Here is a 22,961-nt window from a genome sequence, read left to right as displayed (position 1 = left end):
TCAAGTAAATATTTGAAAAAAAGAATATTCCTACAATTTGTGTTTTGCTGTTGCTATTGAAAATGAGGTATTTTCTTCCATTTTTCTTTCTCCTTTTTAATAGTCTTGCTTATATTAGTGTATGCTACAAATGCAAGTGGCGGGAATACAGAACTGTTCTCCTTTATTTTGTAATTTTTTTTTTAAGTTTACTTACATATTTTGAGAGAGAGAGAGTGGGACAGGGTCAGAGGGAGAGAGAGTCCTCAGCAGGTTCCACACTGACTCAAGACTCAATCTCACAAAACTGTGAGATCACGCCCTGAGCTGAGATCAAGAGTCGGACACTCGGAGCACCTGGGTGACTCAGTCGGTTAGCCGCTGACTTCAGTTCAGGTCATGATCTTGCACTCCGTGAGTTCGAGCCCCACGTTGGGCTCTGTGCTGACAGCTCAGAGCCTGGAGCCTGCTTCAGATTCTGTGTCTCCTTCTCTCTCTGCCCCTCTGCCTCTCGTGCGCTCTGTCTCTCTCAAAAATAAATAAACATTTTTTAAAAATTAAAAAAAAAAGAGAGTCGGACACTTAAACAACTGAGCCACCCAGGCACCCCTCTTTTGTAATTTTTTTGAATCATTCATGGAACCAGCTCTAGAATTTTCATTGATTTCTTTTGTAGTTTCTCAAAAATATTTACAGATATTCATACTAGATGGCTCATTTACATCTATAGCACATTAAAATGAGTTCTGTTTTAAATGGAATAACCTTTGAGCTCTCAACAGGATATTTTCCCTATATTTTTTAAAAATAAGAAACTAGTACACATTACTTTATAGAAAAAGTCAGTGGTCTAAAACTTAAAACATATCACTCCAAAGTTAGTTCCATTCTTACCAATGTTTTTCCATACTCGTAATTTATGTATTTATTGTTATAGTCTCTTTTGAACTGTTTTTATAGTTAGAATCAAAGGAGTAAATTAATGAAAACTCCTGGGTTTCTCTTGAGCTCCAGATTCCTGGTCTCTCAGGTGGGACAAATAATGCCAGCGACCCCACAGGGGACCGCTTGGGTGGGTTGTGGCGGAGAGTATGCATGAAACATCGAGTGTGTTCTTTCCTTCACTCTGGTCACTGGGAGCACGGCAGCTGTCATGGATCAAGCGTGTGCTTCGCCTTGCCCGACCTAAAATGTCCCGTCACAGATGGAGCGGTGTAACCTGAATAACTGTAAAGTGCCAACAAGGGTGGCTGTCTTTTTGCCGGAAAGCAGCTTTCCGAGGTTGTCGTCATCCTTTGTCTCTTCCCTTTCCTCCAGGCCTGCTCTGCGAAGAGAACATTGACGACTGTGCCGGTGGTCCCCACTGCCTTAACGGTGGTCAGTGTGTGGATAGGATTGGGGGCTACAGTTGCCGCTGCTTGCCCGGCTTTGCAGGAGAACGGTGTGAGGGGGACATCAACGAGTGCCTCTCCAACCCCTGCAGCTCTGAGGGCAGCCTAGACTGCATACAGCTGACCAACGACTACCTGTGTGTCTGCCGCAGTGCCTTCACTGGTGAGAGCCTCCCCGCCATCCCCCGTGCTCTGCCTCCGAGGGCCTTTGAGTGAGGAAATTGGGCTCTTAGGTCATGACCTAGACCCAAGTGAAGCTTTTCCTACGTCTGAAAAACTACACCAGGTTAATTCAGAGGCTCAGTTTTGCCTTAGGTCTGTGCTTCATGGATGTTACAGTCTACCTCTGCCTTTTTTTTTCCCCCTAAGAGATGCTTTCTCTTTTGTTATACATTGATTATATCATACTGTAGCAGAAATATAAAAAAAGAAATAGAATGTTAGGAGTGGTTGAGCAAAAATCCATTTTTTAATTGGGGTAAAAAACACATAACATGAAGTGTATCATCTTCACCATTTTTAAGTGCACAGTTGAGTGCTATTAAATACATTCACGCCGCCATGCTGCCATCACCAGATCCAGCCACAGAACTCTTTCATCTGAGGAAAATAACGTCTCGTGTTCAGAAACCTTACATCTACTCTGGTTTCATCACGCTGCCTCCCTTGGCATGTGATGACCTGGGTTACTGGTAGTCACTGCCACAGTGACCTTCTTTCCATCTCTGGAACCCAGAGAGGCTCAGGATCTTCTAAGTCACCTAAGGGGAGTAGGTCCACATGGGGATGTGTTTAAGCACAAATCAGTTCACGAGAGTACATACTGCAAAGCTTCAGGGAATGATCTGCATAGCTGAGAGCTGACCAGGTCTCTTCTCAGGCTCTTCTCCAGAGAGAAGCCTTCTCAGGCTTCTCCAGGTCTCTTCTCAGGCTTCTTTTCTTCACACATTGTAAAGATGGCCAAGCTCTGCCTCATAATAGGGGCTTGTCATAGGCACGCGTTAGTTACTTCTGAAGATGAGCAGCTTGGTGACTTTGGGGGGACTAAAATAGTTTCTAACCGTGGCAGTGTCACCAGATACTCAGAAGTCTGCCTGGCATTTGTGGAGTCATTCTAAACCTTATGCTGTAGTAGTGTTCCTTGGGAGTCGGATAATAGGCTATAGCAGTCTGCTTAGTAATAATTTGGCAAGTTGGACTCTAGTACATTCAGAACCCATCTCTAGACTTTTAATTTTCAAGATATGTTACCTTTAAGAACTTTGGTAATTTATGAAGAATGGAGGGATTTTGCCTGGATGCAATATCAAAAGAGAAACCATCCATTATGAACATCATACGTATTGAGGCAATGCTGGACAGAAAGAGTATGAGCAGTCTCTCCACAGCCTCACATTAGCCACGATGTGCTTTGGAAGCCAGAGATGCAAAACTGGCTGCTGTTTCTTTCATTGTCTCTGGGGCTTCCTTTATCTGGAAACACTGAAAACACTTACAAAGAAAGGGGAAACAGATAAAGGAAGGACCGGAGACCACCTTGAATGAGGATCCCACCACCAGGAAGTAGGGCTAATGCATTTTCCACACTTGTGATTGAAAAGAATCCCTCAAGCTCATTGCTTGTAATTATTGTGGGATGCTGTTGCTGAGATGAGCACTGAGGGGCCGTCTGTCCCTGAGCCCCATGTCCATGTGATGGCTGCTCTCGGATAATGGCTGCTGCTGTGATTTGAAGAGACAAACACCCGTAATCCTTACCTCTTAATTCTGGCTGGCCACAATTGTTACTATTTTAATTTCCTTTTATTTATTTTTTTAATGTTTATTCATTTATTTTGAGAGCACACACAGGCACGTGAACAAGGAAGGGAAGAGAGAGAGAGAGAGAGAGAGAGAGAGAGAGAGAGAGAGAATCCCAGGCAGGCTCTGCACTGTCAGCATGGAGCCCTATCTGCAGCTCTACCCCCACGAACCGTGAGATCATGACCTGAGCTGAAATCAAGGGTGGGACGCTTAACTGACCCAGCCACCCAGGTGCCCCTAATTTCCTTTTAGAAGTCCCTCTTTGTAAGTGACTTCAGGCCACATGAGGCCCACCTCCTGCTGGGCCTCCAGGTGTTCCCCCCCTCCTTGATTTCAGTTGCTTAGTTCACTTTATCATACAGCAGTGGTCTCGAGATGCCATCTGTTTTAGAACTGTTTCTAGAAGAAATGAACTCTAGAAATATTAAGCTGTATTTTAAAGCAGTGCTGATCAAATTCCAGAAAGGCTAGGAAGTGATTGAAAAGAGATATTATGGATGAAAATTCTCTTAAGCCACAAATCAGCACTTGAATGCATTGGTCTGGTGTAGCCTCTTCTGTGAAGTTGACAGTTTTAACAAAATGCAGTGAACAGTTTTGGTAAATATTTCTTTTGGCTTGTGAAAGCTAAAGTTATCTTCAAAGGAAAAAAAAAAGCTGAGGTGTCCTTTTCTGTTTCTTTTGGTCAGATTAGAGAGATTTTTCACGACTATGCCCATCTTGTTTTGTGAGTCTCTTTGGGAATCTGTGCCTTGTGTACCTATTGTATAGGCAAGACAGAAGGGGTACTGGCCTGAGCCAGGGGTGAGCCAGTCGCATGGGGGTCCAGGGAGTGTTTTCCTCATCTTCTGTTCCTTTGGCCTTAGGACTGAGCTCACACCTCTTGCCCCATCCCTCACCCTTCAGCTAGCTCCCATCCCGGCAGCACTCTGCTCAGTATATTGCCTTTTAAAACTCCTTTTCATTTTCTGCTTTGAGGTCGTCACTGTGAAACTTTCGTCGATGTGTGTCCGCATATGCCTTGCCTGAATGGGGGGACTTGTGCTGTGGCCAGCAACATGCCCGATGGTTTCATTTGTCGTTGTCCCCCGGTAAGTGCCACGTTGCCTATCGAAGGGGCCTGCTCTCTTTCACACAGTATGGACAAAGCTGAGATTAAACCTGGTTTTTCCAAGCTCCTTCTGGAACTTTCTTGGTGGGGAGATTTCTTAATTTTAGCTCCTTCACCAAAAAGTGCTGGGGTTTCCCGTGTAAAAGCTATTAAGAAACTCCCGGAAACAGTGAACTCCCTGATCTGTGACTCAGTCTTCAGAAGCACTTAGAGAAATCCACAGGAAGCGGTGGAACGTTCCCATGAAAACAAGACTTGTGTCTCTGACCTCTGGGTCCTGTGCTCGGGGGTAGTCTTGCCCCCAGATTGGGGCAGAGTTGGTTGGGAATGCTGCTCCTTAGCAGGGACTATTTGGGAGCAAGCTGCCTATTACACTAGGAGGAAGCCTATTTTTAGCCGTTTGCTGTGCAAACTCTTTTGCCACTACCAGAGGCTGAAACCCTCCCTAAAACAGAGATCACTATGTGTGAGGACAAACCAAAAGGAAACCTGTGCTGTCCCCTTGGCCTCACTGAACAGGAAGTATAGGAACAAAATGGCACAGATAGCCTGTGAGACTCCCCAGATTCCTGAAGTAACTTCTTCCACCATAAAGCCATTGTATGAGTGGTCTAATGACGTTAAGGAAGGTGCTTATAGGTACAATGCCACCTCAGTCCCCCCCCCCCCCCATGCCCAGTGGACTTATTTTCTAGAAGTGAGCTCTTAAAGTGAGAGAAGTCTTCACTCATCCCATGGGACCTCTTGAAGAGGCCTCTTCCTAGGACGCGGTACAGGAGGCTACATGGAGGGATCTTAGCCGTGTGCCTAGTCTTTATCTTTCTAGAGGTGGGGCAGAGAAGGGATTGGGAGGGAACACCGGGCCTGCTGTCCTCATCTGTTCACTAATCTCAACAGGGATTCTCCGGGGCAAGATGCCAGAGCAGCTGTGGACAAGTGAAGTGCAGGAGAGGGGAGCAGTGTGTGCACACGGCCTCAGGACCCCGCTGCTTCTGCCCCAACCCCCAGGACTGCGAGTCAGGCTGTGCCAGTAGCCCCTGCCAGCATGGGGGTAGCTGCTACCCTCAGCGCCAGCCTCCTTATTACTTCTGCCAGTGTTCTCCACCATTCTGGGGCAGCCACTGTGAGCTTTACACGGCCCCCACCAGCACCCCTCCTGCCACCTGTCTGAGCCAGTATTGTGCCGACAAAGCTCGGGACGGCGTCTGCGATGAGGCATGCAACAGCCATGCCTGCCAGTGGGATGGGGGTGACTGTTCCCTGACCATGGAGAACCCCTGGGCCAACTGCTCTTCCCCACTTCCCTGCTGGGATTACATCAACAACCAGTGTGATGAGCTGTGTAACACGGCCGAGTGCCTTTTTGACAACTTTGAATGCCAAGGCAACAGCAAGACGTGCAAGTAAGGGTCCAGGGGCCCCAGAAGCTGAGGGAGACTGTCACTAACACACCTCGGTTCCTCGTTCTTGCTCCTAACCACTCCAGGGCTTCAGCCCAAGCTGCCTCTGCTTTTCAGACTGGCGCCCCGAGGCCCTCTTCCGGGTGTCAGCCTTGCCCCGTCGCACGCTGCCCTGTGTTCTCCCTTGCTGACAGAGGTCCAGGAATGCTCATGCACAGCCACCCTCTCTCTGCCTCTCTCTGCCTTCTCACCTGCTGCTCTCACGACCTCCTAGGGGAAATAACTTTTGGAAGTGGTGTTACCCCACTCTCAGGCAGCCTCTCACATAACCTGCCTGCAGGATGGATGGAAAGGTCTGTACCTCTATCTGTTCACCCCATTCCTTTCCCTCAGACAGAGTTTCCCCTTCTAGACTTATGAGGAAGCATAAGCTAGACCAGCCACTTAACCCTCCTCGTCGTCTCTGTGGCAGTTACAGGGTGCTTTATGGTTTACATAGCAACTTTCCTTTTAGCAATCCCATTTAATTTAACCCCAGTGAACTCTCAACAACCTTAATGAGGTGTAGGTACTGTTAACAGGTCTTTCACAGGTGAGGAAACTGAGACCTGGGAGGTTAGAGAACGTGCCAGAGCACATACAGCTGTTGCTGACTCCCAAGCTCTTTGTTGAGCCAGTGTGGCAGGTGATACCAATGGCATAACCACTATCAAGGGGTGAGAGTGGGGAGGAGAGTGAGGATGAAATAGTTTGTGCATCATTTAGGTTTGGGGACTCGATTTCCTTTTCCCAGTATTTGAAAGAGGCTGTACAGTTTAAATCTGGTATCTTGTCTGGGACACACCTCTCCCCACCTGCCTTCCAGAGCTAGGATTCAGTCTTGTTTGGGGAGGAAATGGGCCATATCGACAGGGTCCTCTGTGGAGCCCTGATGGCTCAGGGCTCTGTACCTTGTTCCTGGAGGCCCCCCTTTTTTTTTTTTTTTCCAAAAGCTCATTCTTACCGCAGCAGGGACAGCGGATAAAAAAAAAAAAAAAAAAAAAAAAAAAAAGAGGAAGCATGCACCTGGTTAATTTGTTTCAGGCATGCAGCTTTGCTTACAAAGCTGACTTACAAAGATTACCAGCTGCCTGGGCGGCTGTAAGCCCGTGCAGCATAGCGAGCACGTGTTGTTTCTCCTTTGGAGGGTGCTCACATTGAGTGGCATAGATGGGATATGTACTCTGTGCTGTCAGGATGGGAGACTCAATGAGGGGACCCGATCTGGGCTACAGAAGATAGGCGGGAAGAGCCACAGTAGTTCCAGGCAGAAAACCAAATAGCACTGCAGTCTATTCTGAACCCTTCCCTTGTTCTCCTCCTCTTCTGCCTCCCCCTGCCTAGGTATGACAAATACTGTGCAGACCACTTCAAAGACAACCACTGTGACCAGGGATGCAACAGTGAGGAGTGTGGCTGGGATGGGTTGGACTGTGCTGCTGACCGGCCGGAGAACCTGGCAGAGGGGACCCTGGTTATAGTGGTGCTCATGCCCCCAGAGCAGCTTCTCCAGGATGCCCGCAGCTTTTTGCGGGCACTGGGCACCCTGCTCCGTACCAACCTGCAGATTAAACGGGACTCCCAGGGGGTACTCATGGTCTACCCCTATTATGGTGAGAAGTCGGCTGCCATGAAGAAGCAGAGGATGATACGCAGGTCCCTTCCTGGTGACCAAGAACAGGAGGTGGTTGGGTAGGTTTTTGGTTTCTGAACTTCTTAAAGTTTATAAAGCTAAGTACTCTGACACACAGAGGAAGTCATAACTGAACCTATAAGAATGCAGAGCTCAGGCAAGTAGAACAGCCACCAAGTACAGTAAACCCGTGATGCCAGTACGTATGTTTAAGGGTAAGGTTTTCCTTGGTCTTGGTATCCTGAAAGGCGGGCTGGAGCAAGCAGAAGGTGGGATGTCAGGACGGCCTCCTCAAATGCCAGAATGTATAACCTTTTGCCAGGGTTGCCTCAAATCCCTTTACTACTGACCATTCTTTTTATGTTAATCATTGCGTTCTGTTCAAGGCCATGCATTTATAACAGAAGGCTCTCTGTAATAATCTTGAATTGTTCTGTCATTGCACCCCACTATTTGTTGCTGTATCCCACAAGTTTCAACTGTATAGCTACCTCAGATGCAGATGCAGAGACCACGGAGAATAGGGACCCGCTTTACCCAGTGTCCTCCCTTTGACTTGCATTGCCTAGGTCAGAAGGCGCAAACTCAGCCAGACCAAGGAAGGTGAGACATAGTCCGGTGGGAACTCGTATTTAGGATCTAAAAGGACAGGATCTAATTTCTGACATCTTTTGATGGCCTCATCACAGAGATAGGAGAGCCCAGTGCTGATGTGAGGAAGGAAGGCTCATGCAGTCCTTTCTAACTTCACTTGCTTGACTGGCACCCTCTGTTTTACTCACCATTTCCCCTTGGCATCCTACAGCTCTAAGGTGTTTCTGGAAATTGACAACCGCCAGTGTGTTCAAGATTCAGACCAGTGTTTCAAGAACACGGATGCAGCAGCAGCTCTTCTGGCCTCTCACGCCATCCAGGGGACCTTGTCCTACCCTCTTGTGTCCGTCGTCAGTGAGTAGCACTGGTGTTAAAGGAAGAGTTTGGGACAGGGGAGACGTCACTTGGGGCCAGTGAGAAAAGGGCACACTTTTCAGTGTGCAGCTCTGTTTTTCAGTGCCAGTGAGGTCAATCAGTCAATGCCCTCTAAATGAATTTTATGCTAAGATTGAGAGGTTTATTCAGCACATTCCCTGTCTCCCTGCACTTCCAGGTGAATCTCTGACTCCAAAACCTACTCAGCTTCTCTATCTACTTGCTGTTGCCGTTGTCATTATCCTGTTTATTATCTTGCTGGGAGTTATCATGGCAAAACGAAAGCGTAAGCATGGCTCCCTCTGGCTGCCTGAAGGTTTCACCCTTCGCCGAGACTCCAGCAATCACAAGCGCCGTGAGCCAGTGGGACAGGATGCCGTGGGGCTGAAGTAAGACGGTTTGCCAACAAGCCACTATTCACAGTAGTAATAGCAGGGATAGAGGAGAAAGGAAATCTTGTTGAATTATGATTTTAAATTTCGAGCTCTGGCCACACCTAACCATGATTCTGAGTGCCTGCTGAGCGACTATGAACTAACAGAGTCTGGATGCTTCTATTCTGTATATATTAAAGCAGTGGTGCTTGGCTTATATGTTGAGGCACGCTTTTGTTGTAAGCTCTTGATCCACAGGAAAGGAAAAGATGTTTACTCAGGCAGTGGGATGGGAAATACTGCCCATCCTTTGTGGGCCAAGGCTCCTGAAAGTCTTTGAGGATAGCCATGGAAAAAGTATTGAAAACCACTATATGAGTTTATGACATAACCTCTGCTCTTGTTTTTCCCCTTCATAATCTTGTCCTATCAGAAATCTCTCCGTGCAAGTCTCAGAGGCTAACCTAATTGGTTCTGGAACAAGTGAACATTGGGTTGATGATGAAGGGCCCCAGCCAAAGAAAGCCAAGGTAAGCTGGCCATGGTAGATCCACTATTATCAGCCACTATCTGGTCACATCAAATTTCTGTCCTTTGCTATCTAGAGTGTCCTGAATGGGTGAAAAGGGTGATAGTCTTTATGTGCTGCCCAGGCAATGGCTACCCCAGGTTGTCATGAAAGGCAAGAATCATTAGGTCATTGATGGCCTTGGGTTACCTCCATATGTGTTTCAGTAAGAACTCTTTAGAGGCGCCTGGGTGGCTCAGTCAGTTAAGCATCTGACTCTTGATTTCAGCTCAGGTCATGATCTCATGGAGTTTGAGCCCCACATCGGGCTCTATGCTGGCGGTGTGGAGTCTGCTTGGGAGTCTCTCTCTCACTTTCTCTCTGCCCTTGCCCCATTTGCGTGCGTGCGCTCTCTCTCTCTCTCTCTCTCTCTCTCTCTCTCTCTCTGTCTCTCTAAATAAAAAAATAAATAAACCTAAAAAAATAACTCTTTATTAAAAATAATAAAACAAACATGATTCCTTCCTTAAGAATCATGCTGATGGTAGCTGAATAAGGAATGATGTGTGTAAATAGCAGTTTCCTTTATGACTAGCTCTCCCCCTTATCTTCTCTGGATACTCCCCCTTCAGGAAGGAAGAAAGCCAATGACCATTGAGTTTGGAGGTTCTGCATCTTGAGCGCAGGAAACTAGAACCATAAAGTAAGAGGTAGATTGGGCTGAAGCTGATGTGAAAAGGGAGACAGTCCATCCATAGCTATACATGGCTGGGATATGCATATATCCATGAGTATTCTAAAGCAGCTTGAAGGGATGAATGCTTGAGGAATATAGACATGCAGTACAGCATGATGGTTCAGAACATTGCTTAGTTACAATCAGAACTGGATTCAAGTCCAAAACTCTGCTAGTTAGTAGCTGGAAAACTTAACCTCTTTGTACCTCATTATCCTTATCTGTAAAATAGGGAGTTGTTTCAAAGATTAAATATATATGTGTGAAGCATCTTACCCATTTTCTATCATGTAGTAAATATTCAATAAAAGGTAGCTGCCTTTTAAATTATAGTAATAGTTACTGCCCAGCAAATATTTTCTTGGGTGTTTGCTATGTGCTGGGCATTGTATTAAGTACAGGGAGGTGGTATTGAACAAGGCTTGTTTCCTGTTCTCATGAACCTTACCTTCTCGTGGTAGAGACTGTTATATAGTGCCTTGTCAGCACTTAACACAGAGTCAGTTAAGTAGAGGTAAGCAGAGGGTATTTTCGAACCCACAAGAGGAATTAAAGTCCCGTTGTATTTGAAGGGTAGGTAGGAGTTAGTCAGACAAAGAATTGGGAAAAGATACGGCAGGCACAGGGGACAACCCAGGCAGAAGTCCAGAAGCAAGGAAATGGTGTTTTGGGGATCTGTATCTAGATAGCGTATTTGGTAGGTGAAATAGATGGTATATTAAGGCTGAAGCCTGGAGTTTGGAATGGGGAGGTCGGGAGAGTGGTACAGATGGCACAGGAGAGGGTGACAGGAATCACATCCGGCAGCAGCAGGAAGGCAGTGTGGATGACACCCTGGCAGGTAGAATAGGAGGAGACTACAACTGCCTCCTTGTCCGCAGCCCCTAATGGTGGGCCAGGTCAACACAGAGCGTTGTTTTCTTGTCAGGCTGAAGATGAGGCTTTGCTCTCAGAAGAAGATGATGCCATTGATCGACGTCCATGGACACAGCAGCACCTTGAGGCTGCAGATATCCGCAGGACGCCATCGCTGGCACTCACTCCTCCACAGGCAGAGCAAGAGGTGGATGTGTTGGATGTGAATGTCCGTGGCCCAGGTCAGCACACACCCGCTTTCCAAACCTGCCCTGCCTGCCCTTGGCTCTGTGATGTGCCTCGGTGATCTGCCCCCTGCCAATTGCACAGAGTAAATTAGCATGAAGAAATGAACACTTAGGGAATACAGACATGCAGAACATGTAAACTTCTGTAAGAAGAGGGAAGGATTTTATATTGCCTCACCTACAGCATGCTTGGGAATAGATAGGCTGATTACATGGGAAAGAGTTTAATGGGATAGAGAAATAATATCCCAAAGCAGAAGGATAGAAAATTACTTTAACTGATACCTTAGTGCATATTATTGTTAATACTAGATATTTTTAAATGTTGCCCAATTTAAAATAACATAGCACTTAGGAACTCAAACAGGAAGGCTTGCTTAACTTAGAGAAGAGCCCTAGCTTAAAAACACTCTTATTTTCCCATAAAGGGCATTATCTATCAGAGGAAAAACAGGTGGCAAATGTAAAACGAATTGCCCATTACCACAAGAAGCTCAGAGGGTTTTTCCCATAAGAATAACTTTATTCAAACAGAACGCTTCCAGCCACTGGGTTCATTGAACATTAATGTCCTTCTCCTCCTTAAATATTTTTTGGAAAATTCCGTTCTTATAGATGGGTGCACCCCACTGATGCTGGCTTCCCTCCGAGGAGGCAGCTCAGATATGAGTGATGAAGATGAAGATGGAGAGGACTCTTCTGCCAACATCATCACAGACTTAGTCTACCAGGGTGCCAGCCTGCAGGCCCAGACAGACCGGACTGGTGAGATGGCTCTGCACCTTGCAGCGCGCTACTCAAGGGCTGATGCCGCCAAGCGTCTCCTGGATGCAGGTGCAGACGCCAACGCCCAGGACAACATGGGCCGCTGCCCTCTCCATGCTGCAGTGGCAGCTGATGCCCAGGGGGTCTTCCAGGTAAAGAACAGAGCTGATTCCCCATAGATCTATAATGGTTTCTCTTTGCTAAGGCACTTAATACCCAATTATGCTCCTTCGGTAATTCTCTGAGAAAATAGGGCGGATGGTGGATCTGGTGGATCCAGGATGGTGGAGTCCTGCTTTTCGGATGGGAAAGCAGGAAAAGAGCAGCAGAAAACTGACCTAACCAGAACAGCCAGGTAGCGACAGAGCTTACAGCAGATCCCACCAGTTTTCTGATTCTTCGTCACTGTTCATTTTGATGTGCCAAAATGCCTCCCAAATGAATAGATCAGATGGGAGTGATACCTGTTATGAAGTTTTTGACTAGTATCAGCTTCTCCCTGTAGATTTATCTGGCCATATGGGCTTCCAGCTGCTCCTTGGTGGTCTTTTTGACATGAATTCACTGTGTATTCCTTTTATTTTACCCTTGTGAGGAAACTGGAAGCATTCTGATTAATCTTAAACTATATACACCATAACTGAGGTTATGATATTTTCCCACTTACTCCTTTCTTTAGAAAGCAGAAGACATCACTCTCCATGAGATGGCGTCCCCTAGCACCCTTTGTTCCTTCATTCATTCATGCATTCATTCAGCATTTATTGATTGAGGATGATAGAATCATGGACACAAAGACAACAAGCATTCCCTGCCCTCCAGGAACTTACAGGGTTGCCTCAGCTCTGATGCTCTTGTTTCTTCTTTTAACTTCATTATTTTCTTTTATCTAGTTGACTGTCTTTTCTGTACTTTCTCATCTTGTAGATTCTGATCCGCAACCGAGTAACTGATCTGGACGCCAGGATGAACGATGGCACTACACCACTGATCCTGGCTGCCCGCCTGGCTGTGGAGGGAATGGTGGCAGAACTGATCAACTGCCAAGCAGATGTGAATGCAGTAGACGACCATGGTAGGGCCGAGAGGCAGGGAGCCAGATTCTCGCCTGCAAAGCATGCCTCTAAGGGGGAAAATCATTATGTGATCTTTAAAGAACCATCTCAGATTTGAATCCAATGAAGATTCTATCATTCATTTATTCTTCTTTCAACATTTTAAGTCCAGAGAACTAAGCCAGTGGGAAGTCCATAGGCGAAGATAGGAAGGGATTTTTAGTGAGGGTTTTTGGAACCCAAAGCCAGTCTATGAAAGGCTTGCCTCTGTAGGTTCCACTCTGGATATGAGGACTAGTGAGCTTGTCCTCACTAGGGAGGGATTATGAGCAACATCTTAAATAGACATTCTGGTGTGATAAGTAGATATTGTCCTCAGTATGGGATTCTACCATGTGGAAGACGTGGGTACCCTAGACAAATGATCTTTTTACCTACATGTCTTTCTAATGCTAGGCAGCCTGTATTAAAGTATTTCTAGAACAGGAAAAGGAAGATAATACTTTGGTTTTTTTTCCACAGGCTGTCACTGACAACTGGCTTGCTTCTCTCTGGGAAGTTCAAGGTTTCCTTATATAAGTCATGATGCTTCCTTATACTGGGAAGAGGACATGTTCCTCTACTCTGTCTGCTTATAAAAATGTTTCTCCCTGCAGGAAAATCCGCTCTTCACTGGGCAGCTGCTGTCAATAACGTGGAGGCAACCCTTTTGCTGTTGAAAAACGGGGCCAACCGAGACATGCAAGACAACAAGGTACAGTCTGGGCAGACCTAGCAGTGCCTCAGATTACGAAGCCTTCCCTTTTCTCCTATAGCTCCTCTTGTGATGAGTATAGACAAAGAGGGAGGCAGCGTGGACAACAGCTGGATCCAAAGAGTTTGAGGGGAAGGTATTGGGTTATCCAGGGATGTGTCAGGAGGCGAGTCCTCTGCCTACGCAGTACTCAGTCTGGATCAGGCTGTCCTGTAAATCTGTAAATAACTTCAGTGTAGCCTTTTCTGCCTTTCTCTTTGACATCGTCCTTTCTCCTGTTCTCTGTTCTCTTCATGCTCACTTGCTTTTCTCTTGTTCTTGTTCATTTTCTTTGCTGTGGCTCTTGTTTTCTGTTCTTGGACACCATGGTATTTTCCTGGTTGCTTTTCTTCCTCTGGGTTTTGGGTCATACTTCTCTTCTCTTGTGTATTTCCTCTTTTCTCTAATTTTAATTCTTTCTTAAACATGTTTTGTTTCCTATTGCTTCTGCTTCCCCTTATTTTTCTGCTTTAGGTTCTTGCCCTCCTACTTCTCTTATTTCTAAGAAGTCCTTTTCCTCTTAGGACCCTATTTTGATAAGCTCAGTGCTCTTTTAAGCAAATCTCTGGCTCAGGAGAATGCTTTATTTCACACATTCCCAACTAAGGAGACATCACCCTCAATGGGGCAAAATTGACTGTTGAGGAAGGGTAGAATGATCTTACTCTTTTTGTGTATAAAACTACAGATATATGGGGCACCTGGGTGGCTCGGTCAGGTAAGCGTCCAACTCTTGGTTTCAGCTCAGGTCATGAACTCACCATTCATGAGTTTGAGCACTACGTTGGGCTCCATGCTGACAGCACACAGCCTGCTTGGGATTCTCTGTCTCCCTCTCTCTCTGCCCTCCCCCCCACCCAATCTTTCAAAATAAATAAATAAATTTTTATTGATTTATATTTTTTTAATTTTCTCTTTTACATTTATTTATTTTTGAGAGACAGAGAGACAGAGCACTAGTCGGGGAGGGATAGAGAGAGGAAGACACAGAATCCTAAGCAGGCTCCAGGCTCTGAGCTGTCAGCACAGAGCCCGACGCAGGGCCCAAACTCACAAACCGTGAGATCATGACCTGAGCTGAAGTCAGACACTTAACTGACTGACCCACTCAGGCGCCCCATAAAAAAAAATTTTTTTTTCAAGCTACAGATATACATTCAGTACCTAGGTAGATAGACATTTTATCTGTGCTAGTAAAATTTCATATGGGGAGGCAGTTAGGGAAATAATGTCTAAGGGGTTGATGATAACAAAAAGTTTGAGAAACACTGACATATGACCAAGGGTGTTACTAATTTTCATGTGCTATGTGGGTCTTCTCTGTAGGAAGAGACACCTCTGTTTCTTGCTGCCCGGGAGGGAAGCTATGAAGCAGCCAAGATCCTGTTAGACCATTTTGCCAATCGGGATATCACAGACCACATGGATCGTCTTCCCCGGGATGTGGCTCGGGACCGCATGCACCATGACATCGTGCGCCTCCTAGACGAGTACAATGTGACACCGAGCCCTCCAGGCACTGTGCTGACTTCTGCCCTCTCACCTGTCATCTGTGGGCCCAACAGATCTTTCCTCAGCCTAAAGCACACCCCAATGGGCAAGAAGCCTAGACGGCCCAATACCAAGAGTGCCATGCCCACTAGCCTCCCTAACCTTGCCAAGGAGGCCAAGGATGCCAAGGGTAGTAGGAGGAAGAAGTCTCTGAGTGACAAGGGTCAGCTGTCTGAGAGTTCAGTGACTTTATCCCCAGTTGATTCCTTAGAGTCTCCTCACACATATGTTTCTGACACCACATCCTCTCCAATGATTACATCCCCTGGAATCTTACAGGCCTCACCCAACCCTATGTTGGCCACTGCTGCACCCCCTGCCCCAGTCCATGCACAGCATGCACTGTCCTTCTCTAACCTGCATGAAATGCAGCCTTTGGCTCACGGGACCAACACTGTGCTTCCCTCAGTGAGCCAGCTGCTATCCCACCACCACATTGTTCCCCCAGGCAGTGGCAGTACGGGGAGCTTGGGCAGGCTCCATCCAGTCACTGTTCCAGCAGATTGGATGAACCGCATGGAGATGAATGAGACCCAGTACAATGAGATGTTTAGTATGGTTCTGGCTCCAGCTGAGGGCACTCACCCTGGCATAGCTCCCCAGAGCAGACCACCTGAAGGGAAGCATATAACAACCCCTCGGGAGCCCTTGCCCCCCATTGTGACTTTCCAGCTAATCCCCAAAGGCAGTATTTCCCAACCAGCAGGGACTCCCCAGCCTCAGTCCAACTGCCCCCCACCTGTTGCAGGCCCTGTGCCCACCATGTACCAGATTCCAGAAATGGCTCGTTTGCCTAATATGGCTTTTCCCACTGCCATGATGCCCCAGCAGGATGGGCAGGTTGCTCAGACCATTCTCCCAGCCTATCATCCTTTCCCAGCCTCTGTGGGCAAGTATCCCACACCACCTTCACAGCATAGTTATGCTTCCTCAAATGCTGCTGAGCGAACACCCAGTCACAGTGGTCACCTCCAGGGTGAGCATCCCTACCTGACACCATCCCCAGAGTCTCCTGACCAGTGGTCAAGTTCATCACCCCACTCTGCTTCTGACTGGTCAGATGTGACCACCAGCCCTACCCCTGGGGGTGCTGGAGGAGGTCAGCGGGGACCTGGAACACACATGTCTGAGCCACCGCGCAGCAACATGCAGGTGTATGCATGAAAGAGTCTGCCTCCAGTGTAGGGACAGAACTGCCTATTGTAAATGCTGCTGAGGAACAAATGAAGGTCATCCGGGAGAGAAATGAAGAAATCTCTGGAATCAGCTTCTGGAAGCAGGAGGAAGAAGATGCTTTTATCTTTTAGATAATGCAAGAAGCAATTTTGTCAGCTTCACTGGGTATCTGCAGGATTTGGGGTGGGAGGAACATGGTTCCTTTCAGCCTCTTACCCATCAAGCCAAGTTTGTGGAAACTCAAGATGAATACAAGACTTGGGGCCACGTTTACTCTTTTCTCTTTGGAGAAAAGAATGGATGCCTGTTGTAGCCCAGAAATTCTTGCAGCCTGGACTGCATTTTAAGCCCTGGGGGCTTCTGCCATATCCATGAGAAGATTTTACGTACAGTCCTGTTGGGAATTTGTACCTTGGAATTCTGCCCAAGTTGACTTATCTCATCTTCTCTTACTTGGAAATTCTTCTGACTTCATTGGTGCTTTGATTTTTGCACCTCTCTGTGGTTGTACTCCCCCCACACCCCCAGCATGGTATAGGGCAACGTGCTTTTAATCATTCCTGCTCTGAAAAGCAATTTCAGCCTCCTTTCCCCTCTTCTCCCAGTGTCCCCAGGAATATCACAGGGTTTGCTTCGGTTATGGTTCTCAGCATACACCTTTCAAGTATGTTTCTTTAGAAAACGGATTCATTGCAGTCTCCTACATAATGTCATTCCTAGAAGAGGAAGGGGAGCAAGGCATTTTTCTTTGAACCCATTTTGGAGACAGAAGTCCTTTTCAAGAGACTGCACCTTAGTTCTCTTGCCTGCATGCAGGGCTTTACGTAAACCTTACCAGGAAGAAGGATAAGAATTGGTTGTTTTCCCATTTGTGGGCCTAGTCAGTGGGAAGTTTTATCATTGGCAGTGCAGGTACTATGAGCCCCTTAAAACAAATAAGCAAACAAACAAACAAGAAACAGACAAAGATGTGGAATGTTGGAATGACCAAGAGATAAGCTAACTCATGTGAGAAGTGGTTATCCACTAACAAGTCCCTTTCCTTCTCTCCCAGCATTCCATTGACGGCCTGTGCAAAACACATTTGTTCCCAGATCTCAGAACCCCTGGCCTACTTCACTCACTCAACCAGCAGGGAAAGCTAGCCTTAGTTGTTGAGACTTTCCTTCCATAGAAGAAAATGCCTCAAACGATGCTTCCTCGCCACTCAGAGCTGAACTCTGTTTGGCTCGAGGGACCCCGTGCCAGCCGGGTTCCTTTTGCGGAGGGATTGCAGTCTCTGCTTCCTGAGGCTGTTTCTGACCGCAGGCCTGCTCACCAGCCCTTCGCTGTGCGTGCGGTCTGAGTTATTGGTGCACCCAAGTAGGTTCTCACCGAACGCATGGATTTTTCTGTGTTCAAGTGCAGGAAATAGAAAGCTAACCTAGTTTTCTGGGATCCAAGCCAGCCCCGTACAAAGGTTGGAACTATGAGGCAGCCTTTGCTATTTTTTGCTACCATTCCTTTTGTTTTGAGGCAGTCGTGGCGTTCCCTTTCAGGCAACTAACATAGAAACTTACTGTGGACGTTTTCCTTTCCCGGAGTTGCCTTGTAGATAATGATGGACAATTAAAGACTGTCTTTGTCATTCTCATGCTCAGATTATGGTTATATTTTACTTGAGTCGGCTCTCTGTATTTGTGGTCTTAGCACCTTCTGTGACACTCTGTCAAGGGCAGAAGCATTCTAGTCAACACTAGAAATAGGAATATCGTTTTCTTCCTCTTGTCCCTGAGTCATCCAATAGTGGATCCTGTGGCCACACTGTCATCTCTGCCCGGTGCTGTGATGTCATGACACCTGGGAAATTAGTTCTGCTGGGGCATTTTGTAGATAATGACAGGTGAATTGCCTACTCTGTTTGAATGGTAGTCTTCATTACTGCCTTGGCTAGGAGTACCCGTCAGAGCATTCCACTTAACGTGATTTATCTGTTTGTGGCCCCGTATGGAACCCCTGAGTGTCTGTTAGCATGGCAGTCTACAAATTTTTTTTTTTAGTCCTGCCCAAGCTCATCAACAGAAATAATTAGTACTGCCCCAGCAAACTGTATTCTCTCATGTGGCAATTCTTACCAGCCCTTTCATAGCAGGTAACATTTTATCTTCTGAACAGTGACTCTCTGTCCTTGGGCCCATTTGTTAATTCACAGATGGGGAGAACCTCTCTGTGTGGGCCACTGTGGACCTCACCACATCTGCCCCTGTCATCCTGTTTCATCCCCACTTCCTGAAAGTATCAGCCTCTGACCCAACAGCTTGGATCCTCTATTGCCTCCTCCTTCCCCAACCACAATTTAGGCCTAACTTGCTTCTTTTTCCTTCTTGGGATCCTTTGGGTTTTGGGAAAGGGAATGTGAAAGCTGCCATTACAGACTACGGGCTTCAGTGATGAGGAGGAAAACACTGCCTTTCAAGCATTTATCAATCCCTTAGATTTTAAGAACCCTTCAGTTGTATAGTACCTAATAAAAGTGAAGGTGAGATGGAGAATCACTTTCTTATTTGGGTTCTGAATTAGAGACTAAGTTTTATAGGACACGTCTTTTATGCCATGTATAGGTCACCCTCTCCCCAATTTTGGTTTTTATTTTTATAAATTTTTCTTTTGACTCCTCTTCTGTCTGCCTTTGGGGATAGACTCTTCTGTTTGTTTCTTCTGTTTTGTGTTAAGCATCATTTTCTGACTTACATGATGGTGAGGGAGAGAAACGTGTAAAAGAGAGTTAAAGACTTTGATGTAAGCAGTCAGCCATGATGCGCAAGCCTGCTATACCATCTTATTACGGTCGCTGGTACACAGTTCTGGCATAGAAAAGAACCAAAGGTATAATATTTTGTGGGCAGGCAGTTTGGATTTTAACCAACACATTGAATGTATGATGACTATTTGAGAGGACACAACTATATGACCTGACGCTCCCACTTGTAACTGGTACTACGGCTCCTTCCTTGTGTACATTTCTCTTAAAAGTGATACTATATGTTTGTATGAGAAACCCAGTAACCAGAAAAATGACTGCATATTCCTAACTATACATAGTAAGGAAAATGCAAACTGTTTTTACTTTTCAAATTTTCATTCTAAAGTAGTTAAGATGAAATTTATATGAAAGCATTTTTATCACAAAATAAAAAAAAGATTACATGTCAAGCTCTGTGACATTGCAGTTTTTATTTTCCATTCCAGCGTCCCTGGTCTTGCAGTGACCTCCTTTGTGATGTCATGATAGGCTGAGAATGAAATAATTTTCTCTTCATTCTGAATCCCACAAAGCCAAGCACTAGGCTTCTTTTTTTCATTCTCCCAAGCAGATTGCAAATAAATGCTTTTGAGGAAAAACTTCTGTCAAATAGGAAGCACCACAAGACAATCACTTTTCTGTGCACTAGTTAGTGGCAAACAGACACTTACTGAGGACAAGGTACCTTCCGGTGGAAATGCGGAGTGTTTGCTAAGGCCAGAATTGAAAAGTGGGATGTAACTGATAATATTGATAGTGCTGTGACCTAAACCATTAGTTTTCAATATTATTCCTCAAATTAAATTTGTATAGAACTTTGTTGCAGGGAGTATGGCCGGAGTTGCAAAAGATGAGTCTGCAAACAAAATGCAGTTAAGTGAAGGTCCTCATACTTGAGTCGGAATGAGGCCCTGACTCCAGAATGAAGCTTCTTTTTATTAGGATAATTGCTAAAGACTGTGTGCATAAAGTCAGCTAAGTAAGTGTGTTAATCAATCTAATGGTTTAGCTTTTCAAGGTTGAATTTCGAGTTAATTGGTTTCTGTAACACTAGGAAGGGTCAGCTGTGAAGGAGGATCCAGCCCTGGACTATGTTAATGGCTCTAGGTGTCCCTTACCAGCCGCAGCCTCATTCAGCTGTGTAAACATGTCCTAAGGCCTTGCACCTTCTCCAGCCCTTCCCTTTTGAAGTCTCTTCCTTGGATGCTTCTCTCCTGCATCTCCCACAGAACTTTATACAATTCTAAAGTAGTATTTTGCCTATAAATATGTTACCAAGTTCCTTTATACATTTACTTGTGAAAGTCCATCAGGGAGACGTTTGAACACAAATATTTGACATTGGTGATGCTTATGTCATGACCTGTCTTGTGTCAACTTAAGCATTGAGTTTATTTCCATATTCTGTTAGTTTTGCAGAAACTTTTTTTTTTTAAGTTTATTTCTTTTTGAGAGAGAGAGGGAGAGGGAGACACAGAATCCAAAGCAGTCTCCAGGCTCTAACCTGTCAGCACAGAGCCCAAGGCAAGGCCCAACCTCATGAACCGCGAGATCATGACCTGAGCTGAAGTCAGATGCTTAGCGGACAGCCACCCAGGCACCCCTGCTTTGTAGAAACTTTGATTCATACATATATAATTCTAAGTGGTAGAAATACTTGGTTAAATGACTGGAAATCTTAGGATATGCTTCAATTGAATAGATGAAGGAGGTTTATTCAAAATCTGCACAAATATATTTTAACACAACTGACAGCACATATTGGTTAGCCTGACAGCTTTCTAATTTCATATAAAAGACATTTGAGTCTTCATGTTAGGCTTTGTAATAGCATAACAGGAAAATGAATTTGAGAGCTAAGGAATGATTTGCCTAAGGCTGGTCCTCTGCAGGCTGGCATCTCAGAGCTGGACTGGCCTCTTCAGACTATTTAGGAGCTAACTTGCTGGAAACCTGCTTTCTGGATCTGAGCTGCAGGCCACTAGCTTGCTCTCCACATCCTACCACTGCAATCGCAAGCCTAAAAACCTCACCCTTGATTGTGGCGGGGGGATCCAGGGCTCTCCCAACTATGATCGCCAAAGAGGGAGGGCAGGGCTGGAGGCCAAGGCCTGCCACATCACACAGCTGGGACAGTAGACTTGGACACCAGGCCACAGTCAGGCCAGGGGTGAGACTGTTGCTTCCCTCAGTCCCACAGCTAAGAAGCCTCAGAGCCCAAGGAGAGGGGGTGAGTTCCCCTTTCAGAGCATGATGAATACAACAACCATCCTTAATGCCTGCACACAGTCCAGGGTGTGATGGGCAATGGGAGAACTGAGCTCCTTTACTGCCTCTGCTTCTGCAAGCTCTCCCAATACACACTGCCCTGGGCCAGCAGGGCTCGATCTCCTCATCTGCCTGACCGTATCTTAAAAATGAAATGACCCCTTTCACGAAGATGGCGCCAAAGGTGAAAAAGGAAGCCCCTGCCCCTCCCAAAGCCAAAGCCAAAGCTTTGAAGGCCAAGAAAGTAGTGCTGAAAGGCGTCCATAGTCATACAAAAAAAGAAGATCCGCACGTCACCTACATTCCGACGGCCCAAGGTACTGCATCTCCGAAGGCAGCCCAAATATCCTCAAAAGAGTGCCTCTCGGAGAAACAAGCTTGACCACTATGCCATCATCAAGTTTCCCCTGACTACAGAGTCAGCCATGAAGAGAACAGAAGACAACAACACACTTGGGTTCATTGTGGATGCCAAGGCCAATAAGCACCAGATCAAACAGGCTGTGAAGAAGCTCTATGACATTGACATTGACATTGACATGGCCAAGGTCAACACTCTGATCAGGCCTGATGGAGGAAAGAAAGCATATGTTTGATTGGCTCCCGACTATGATGCTTTGGATGTTGCCAACAAAATTGGGATCATCTAAACTGAGTCCAGCTGGCTAAATCTAAATATAAAAGTTTTCACCATAAAAAAATAAAAAATCATAAATAAAAATAAACATGAAATGTGAATCACGTGCTTGCAAAAGTCCTGAAGAGGAAGAGGGTGTATGTGAAGTATGTGAGTAGGTGAGGAAGTGTAGGCATGTGAATGTGTCAGAGAAAATACAACCTTTCTTTCTTTGCCTTAGGCTTAGCAAAACACGTCGAGAACAATGACAGCAGTCAAGTCTGCCTGCCAAGTGGGAGCAAACTCAAATGAGGATAACTCAAAAGGGGCTTATTTACAAAAGGACTACTGAGGAAGTGTGCATGTGTGAGGTGTAGGGGAACTCTAAGGAGCGGTGCAGAAAGCACTGGCTAGTCCCAGCAGAGCTATGACTGCTGGATACAAAGGGATGAGACCAGAGGAGGCTACCAGAACCTGGAAAGAGTGTAGAGCAAGTTACCTCAAGAAGAGCTATGCTTCAGTTATGGAGTCAATGAGCCCCAAGGCTCCTTGACAACAAGGACGCCAGGGAATGAGTACTCTGACCTCATTCCCCACCCCATTTCTGCCCAGACTTCCTTCCTCCCTTCCTTCCCTCCCTTCCTTCCTCCCTCCCTTCCTACCTCCCTTCCTCCCTCCCTCCTTCCCTCCCTTCCTTCCTCCTTTCCTTACTCCCTTCCTTCCTTTCCTCCCTCCCTCCCTCCCTCCTTTCCTTCCTCCCTTCCTTCCTCCCTTCCTTCCTTTCCTCCCTCCCTCCCTTCCTTCCTTCTTTCCTTTCCTCCCTCCCTTCCTTCCTTCATTTCCTCCTTTCCTCCCTTCCTTCATCCCTTCCTTCGTTTCCTCCCTCCCTTCCTTCCCTCTCTCCCTCCC

General features: G+C 46.2%; 1 protein-coding gene and 1 pseudogene across 2 annotated transcripts in view; both read left to right on the top strand.

Moving 5' to 3' along the window:
• The window catches only part of NOTCH2 (notch receptor 2), a 173,627-nt gene extending 155,137 nt beyond the window's left edge, over nucleotides 1-18,490 (top strand). The window contains exons 23-34 of one of the 2 annotated variants that reach the window (XM_040471479.1): nucleotides 1,297-1,533; nucleotides 4,152-4,264; nucleotides 5,182-5,687; nucleotides 7,068-7,415; nucleotides 8,162-8,304; nucleotides 8,504-8,714; nucleotides 9,133-9,229; nucleotides 10,872-11,040; nucleotides 11,662-11,963; nucleotides 12,739-12,886; nucleotides 13,523-13,620; nucleotides 14,986-18,490. In XM_040471479.1, the coding sequence (XP_040327413.1) occupies nucleotides 1,297-1,533; nucleotides 4,152-4,264; nucleotides 5,182-5,687; nucleotides 7,068-7,415; nucleotides 8,162-8,304; nucleotides 8,504-8,714; nucleotides 9,133-9,229; nucleotides 10,872-11,040; nucleotides 11,662-11,963; nucleotides 12,739-12,886; nucleotides 13,523-13,620; nucleotides 14,986-16,374 (3,761 nt within the window). In that variant the 3' untranslated portion in view covers nucleotides 16,375-18,490. The remainder of the gene's footprint in view (nucleotides 1-1,296; nucleotides 1,534-4,151; nucleotides 4,265-5,181; nucleotides 5,688-7,067; nucleotides 7,416-8,161; nucleotides 8,305-8,503; nucleotides 8,715-9,132; nucleotides 9,230-10,871; nucleotides 11,041-11,661; nucleotides 11,964-12,738; nucleotides 12,887-13,522; nucleotides 13,621-14,985) is intronic. The other variant, XM_040471478.1, reaches the window with a different exon arrangement.
• A 2,237-nt stretch (nucleotides 18,491-20,727) lies between these two features.
• On the top strand, nucleotides 20,728-22,137 carry LOC121027801 (60S ribosomal protein L23a-like; annotated as a pseudogene).
• Nucleotides 22,138-22,961: the final 824 nt, after the last annotated feature.

The sequence above is a fragment of the Herpailurus yagouaroundi genome, unplaced genomic scaffold (assembly GCF_014898765.1).
Source record: "Herpailurus yagouaroundi ecotype Mexico unplaced genomic scaffold, PumYag 77, whole genome shotgun sequence".
NCBI lineage: Eukaryota > Metazoa > Chordata > Mammalia > Carnivora > Felidae > Herpailurus > Herpailurus yagouaroundi.
The sequence above is the reverse complement of the archived record's forward strand: the minus strand, read 5'-3'. Positions and strand labels throughout refer to the sequence as shown.